This window comes from Zonotrichia albicollis, chromosome 2, assembly GCF_047830755.1.
Source record: "Zonotrichia albicollis isolate bZonAlb1 chromosome 2, bZonAlb1.hap1, whole genome shotgun sequence".
Lineage (NCBI taxonomy): Eukaryota > Metazoa > Chordata > Aves > Passeriformes > Passerellidae > Zonotrichia > Zonotrichia albicollis.
The window spans coordinates 56,606,340-56,612,339 of NC_133820.1; the positions used below are offsets into that span (position 1 = coordinate 56,606,340).

The window sequence follows — 6,000 nt, forward strand, 5'->3', positions numbered from 1 at the left end:
AATGGGAGGAAGATCAGATCAGGTTATTGTATCTTCTGTAAAAATATTGCATCTTCTGTTTTCCTCTAAGGATGCAGGAAGCCTGTGTGCCACCAGGCCTGTAAAATACCTGGTGCTGACACACTGTTTCCAGAGATACGCACCTAAGATACGCGGCCAGCTGGAGTTCTGAAAAAGCCCTAGGTGACTAACATGGGGATGGTTCTAGAATGTCAGCATTCCTGAGAAGCCTCTTGGACTGAACAACAGCCTCATCTTTCTTACCAGTGCCCACCAGTAATCACATGGCAGATTTTTTTTTATTCTTTCTTAGCAGGGAAAAAAATCACCTTCCATCTCATTCTCACTTATTGGGAGGGGTTGAAATCAAAAAGGTTGTATTTCATTTAAAATCGTGTGCTTTTTCTACTAAGCAAATAAATGCTTGTATCAAATATATTGCTTATATGTAATATTAATGCTGTATTTCTCCCTGTTGGAATTTTTTTTCTCAGATGGAACATGTTCCCTGTCAAGTTTCTTATGCTACAAAACAGTTGAGTTGAGATCTTAACCATTGCTAATAGCCGTGACTCATATTCACTATGCAAGCATCTGCTGTTTTAGATGTAGCCTAGTTTATTTGTGCATTTTTCCTTCATAGTTTGTCTGCTCCAAGGAGAGTGATAGGTAGGAGAATCAACATAAGGGATAGATGCCCCATTACTGGGTACAATGTCCTTTGTAGCCTGAGGTCTGTCTTTCAAAGCTCCTTGGGAACTCCAGGTTCTATACAGAAAAAAGGGAAAATAAAATACTTTTGGGATATTTGAGTGACAGATTGTGTAGAACAAGAAGGAACTACATAAAATGCTAAATATGCTTATTTAGAAGGTTGGAGATAAATCTGTCTGGCTTTGATAAGTACTTAAATATACATGTGTAAACCATCCAAGCAAAAATACAATCTAAACTATTACTGGTGTTAACAAAAAAAAAACCAAACCAAAACAAACCACCACAATTTTTGCTGTTGGTTACAAAATTACATCAGATGCCTTTCTGGGGAATGCTGTTAATATTTGCAGAGAGCTTGCTTGTACAGAATATGGGTTTTCTAGTCCTTGTGGGTACCCCCTTCTGTTGATGGGCAGAGACTTTCATGAGACTGTCACATTAATATAAGCTACTGGAATTCTTTCAAAAGATGTTTCTTGCTGGGTTCTACCAAGGATCTTAGTTACAGGAAAACTGTGGCTGTACTTGGATATAGTCTTTGTATTCAGTGGTGTTTAAAATGACCCCTTTAGCCAGAGGAGTTTTGCACAGGCATTTTGATAAAATGGCTCTTCTTTTGAGCCACAGGAACATGAACAAGATTCCCTGTGTTAGTCTTAGAGAAATGGTGTGGAGCAGGAGGCTTTGATTTGCTTTTAGGGTTTTTTGAAAGTATTGGCAGAAGACTTCTGACTATAAGTTCAGATATCATATGTGGGCTATAACGTATAAAACATTTTTAGTCCTAAATGCTTGGACTTTCTTCCTCAAGTCTAATATCTTTAGAGACTAAACAAACTTTTTTCTTTCTTGTTTGGCTTTTGATTCTTATTCCTTGTAGATCAAGAAATCTTACGTAAGTTGGAGAAGGAGAAGATTCTCGTGTTCACTCCGTCGCGGCGCGTGCAGGGGAGAAGGGTGGTGTGCTACGATGACCGATTCATAGTCAAGTTGGCCTTCGAGTCAGATGGCATCATTGTCTCCAATGATAACTACAGGGATCTAGCTAATGAAAAGCCAGAATGGAAGAAGTTCATAGATGAACGCTTGTTGATGTATTCTTTTGTTAATGACAAGTAAGTCATTCTGTCTTTACATGTGACACTGAAATAATTGAGGAAAGGACAGTTTGAAGATTTGTACAAATTTTTCATCTTACACCCAAATCATTAGGTATATGTAGGAAAACAGGAGGAATAGTCAATCATAAATTTGATCTTCTTATCAGAAGTACTTGAAACTGTTTTTGTAGCAACATTTTTATGTCTTTTTATGCTGTTTTTTCCTCTTTGGTGTATGTCAATGTATATTTGATGTATGCTATGGTGTAATATTCCAGCTCTGTTGATATACTGAACCAACATTTCTGAGTGCCTGTGGTTAGACTCCTAAGTCCTAGAGTCATAGAAGAACCCAAATTGGAATCAACTTCAGGGGGTCTGTAGTTCAACTGTCTGATTAGATCCATCTATAGTAACTCTACCCCAGCCTACAGATCCACTGCAGTTACTGCTGGTGTCTTTGTGTAGTGGGAGGCACTCAGTGCTCCCCTAAGCAGGCACTCATGTTGAGGTGCCTGAATGCTGATGCAAGAATCAGCACAGTTTTGCAAAGCTAGTAGTGGTGTTTTAAGAAATGGCTGCCTGTATTGCACCCTTACTTTTGATTTTGGGATGGGTTATTTGCAGCCCTACTTTGCCACAAAGCATCAGCTGAGCTGGACCAGAGGTGTCCTTAGCATCTAGAGGTGTCCACACAGTCTGTTCCTGTGACCCACCTCTAAGGCAGTATCTGCAGCAGAAAGGTCGCTTTCCAAAACTGCTCTTGAGGTTCCCGGATTTAAAAACATCAGGATGGTAGGTTATGGTGTAGCACAGTTATGAGGTTCTTGGTCATTGCATGAGAAATATGAAAAGGCTTGTTTGCTTCTATAATACTTTGTTCTTTCTTTGTAGATTTATGCCTCCTGACGATCCTCTTGGCCGCCATGGTCCAAGTCTGGACAATTTTCTTAGGAAGAAGCCTATTGTGCCAGAGCATAAGAAGCAACCATGTCCATATGGTAATTTGATTTAACCCATCAATTTTTATGTACTGGGACTGGGGACCAAGATCCTGCTTTATTTTAGCACTGCCAAAACTGTTTAAAATTCTTTAACATTGGTTTTAACATTGTTATCTTAGCCTGAGATGGGTTGAAATGCTGAGCTGATGGTGGAAACTGGAGAGATTTTTTCATGTGTTACTTAAAAAACATTTCTGTCTACTAGTTGAACTAAAGAAGCAACTTAATTAATCATTCATTAGAATAAATCCAAATCAGCACCTAAATTCTGCTGGTTCCAGAAGCCCTTTTCTAGTGTCATGAAATATTGAGGTTTTCTTCCAGAGAATTAATTGAGTTATCTAAGTTTAGCTACTGAGCATTTCTCTACAGGCATCTTGACTGAGCTGAAACCTGCTGGCCTTATGGCTGTGGGACTTCCCAATTAAATTTTCTCCCTGTATATTGCCTTGGCTCAACACAGCAGGTACAGCCTCCCTGGCAGTGCCACATCCAGCTCAAAACTTGGCTGGTAGAGTTGGTCTGCATTCCCATCAGCTGCAGGACACTGCCACCGCCTCTTTTTTCCCCACAAAACAGGAGAGCAGCTCTTAGAGCACACCCTGTGTTGCACAAAACCAATCTTGTTTGCAAGATCTTTCAAATCAACAGTAAAACTTCAAATGAGGGGCATTTCTGTTATTTGATGGCTAACAGATTTTGTTTGAAGTTTTTAAAATCTGATTATATTTGTATTAATAGGGAAGAAATGTACCTATGGACACAAATGCAAATACTATCATCCAGAAAGAGGAAATCAGCCTCAGCGATCCGTAGCTGATGAACTCCGTGCCATGTCTAGAAGCACAGCTGCCAAAACTACGAGTGAAGGAGGACTGGTAAAAAGCAATAGCGTTCCCTGTAGCACTAAAAGCGAGGGCACTTCAGAGCTGAAGCGCGCTGCTCCAAAGAGGCAATCGGATCCTAGTATAAGGACTCAAGTCTATCAGGACTTGGAGGAAAAGCTTCCCACCAAAAACAAATTGGAAACCAGGTCTGTACCTTCTTTAGTTAGCATACCAAGTTCCTCTGCTGGAAAACCCCAAAGTACTGCACCTTTAACTAACGGCCTTCCATCCGGAGTTCACTTCCCACCTCAGGATCAAAGACCACAGGGACAGTATCCTACAGTGATGATGGCAACCAAAAATCATGGAACACCAATGCCTTATGACCAGTATCCAAAATGTGAGTCTCCGGTGGACGTAGGGTATTACTCTATGCTGAGTGCATATTCAAATCTCAGCATATCGGGACCGCGTAGTCCCGAGAGGCGCTTCTCCCTAGACACAGATTATCGGATTAGCTCCGTAGCTTCCGACTGCAGCAGCGAGGGGAGCGTCAGCTGTGGCAGCAGCGATTCCTACGTGGGTTACAGCGACCGCTCCTACATGAGTTCTCCTGACCCACAGCTGGAGGAGAACTTGAAGTGCCAGCACATGCACGCCCACGGCCGCCTTAATGCTCAGCCCTTCCTGCAGAGCTACCACGAGCCCCTGGCTCGAGTGCAGAGCTACAGTCACGAAGAACCAAAGCACCACCACAAATCTCCCATCCCGTACATGGCTGTGCATCTGCAGCACGCAGCAGTCGGTGCTCGCTCCAGCTGTCCCAACGAGTACTCCGCGCCTCAGAGCTCGCCTCATTCGAAGGCGCTGCACCTGGGGAGAGCCCTGGTGTCCACGAGGATAGACAGCATCTCAGACTCGCGCCTGTACGAAAACTCCCCCTTAAGACACAGGAAGCCTTACTCTGGCCAGGAAGGGCTGGAAGGCTGGGATAGGCAGAGTTACGGCATGGATGCCTACGGTTACCGCCAGACATACTCCTTGCCCAGCAACCCCACGCAGCCGTGCTACGAGCAGTTCGCCTTCCAAAGCCTTCCTGAGCAGCAGGAGCAGCCCTGGCGCGTCCCTTACTGTGGAATCCCCCCGCAAGACCCCCCAAGGCTCCAAGACACCCGGGAGAAGGTTTACATTAACCTCTGCAACATCTTCCCCCCCGAGCTCGTGCGCATGGTGATGAAGAAGAACCCTCACGTGACGGACGCTCAGCAGCTCGCTGCTGCCATCTTAGTGGAGAAATCTCAGCTAGGTTATTGAGAGATGACGCATCTTTGTGGTGTCTCATAGTTTTCAGCTCAGCTCTAAGGCTGAGGGAGGTTTGCTACAATAGCATTTGGGATCTCCTTCTCAGCAAGGAGGTTATATAGTAATCCGTTTATGTGAAATACTGTATCAAGGAGTCTGTATGTATAGCCCCATGCATTGGAAGTACCAGAAAAGTTTTGTGTTCTAGTTTGAAAATTTTTAAATGGCTATTTTCACATCTGGAGGATGTTCCAGTTTAAATTAATATATATATATATATATATTAAAAAAAAAAATCTGTGGTCTCTGGTTATAATCTTTGGTGCATCAGGGGTTTATATGCAGCACTTTCTTATCATTGTTACATTTTGTTGGGATTTTTAGTTTCATTTTTTAACTTGCTGGATGGTTATCCTTGGGCTGTGAGATATTAACCTGCAGAATGAGGATTTTGCTACTTCTGGCAGGGAATTTTCAAGCCAATTTTCAAGCCAAGTTTCTGAACTTTTTAAACCGCCACGAGTATGTCTGATGTATGTTTGTTTGTTTTTGTGAGCTTTTTTGTGCTGTAATCACCTGTTTGTAGAAATCAAAGATTTCCTACAGCACTGACTTCATTTTTTGAAACAAATAACTAAGTTACCAGTTAACAGTGAAATGGGTAACAATATATTGGTAATTTATAGTATGGCACTTTTCATTGCTTTCTTTGTTTTGCCTAAATAGTTACATGTTTTTGTTGATGCAGTCAATTAGTAAGATCAGATGCAAACAGAGGGGGAAAAGATTTTTTTTTTTTAATTATTTATGGATATGTTTAAAGCCTTATTGCCTGATTTTCAGAGGTACTGAGAATTTGCAGCCCCCTTGGGAGCTAAGAGAAACTGCAAATGCTCAGAACCACCCCAAGCCAGGCTGCCCTGTTTCAGTTCCCATGTGTTGTTATCCAGCTCTGTGTACCTCTGGTCAGTAGATGGGGACCTGAAACAGTCGGGTCCTGTTTAGTTGTTTTATCTGTTTTTCTTTTGTATTGCTGCACAACTGTACTGG

The 6,000-nt window shown here is 42.3% G+C and overlaps 1 protein-coding gene across 5 annotated transcripts in view; it reads left to right on the forward strand.

Moving 5' to 3' along the window:
- Positions 1–5,228, forward strand: part of ZC3H12C (zinc finger CCCH-type containing 12C) — a 38,820-nt gene extending 33,592 nt beyond the window's left edge. For all 5 annotated transcript variants that reach the window (XM_074535200.1, XM_026790711.2, XM_026790710.2 and 2 more), the window contains exons 4-6: positions 1,598–1,832; positions 2,712–2,818; positions 3,563–5,228. In XM_074535200.1, the coding sequence (XP_074391301.1) occupies positions 1,598–1,832; positions 2,712–2,818; positions 3,563–4,962 (1,742 nt within the window). In that variant the 3' untranslated portion in view covers positions 4,963–5,228. The remainder of the gene's footprint in view (positions 1–1,597; positions 1,833–2,711; positions 2,819–3,562) is intronic.
- Positions 5,229–6,000: the final 772 nt, after the last annotated feature.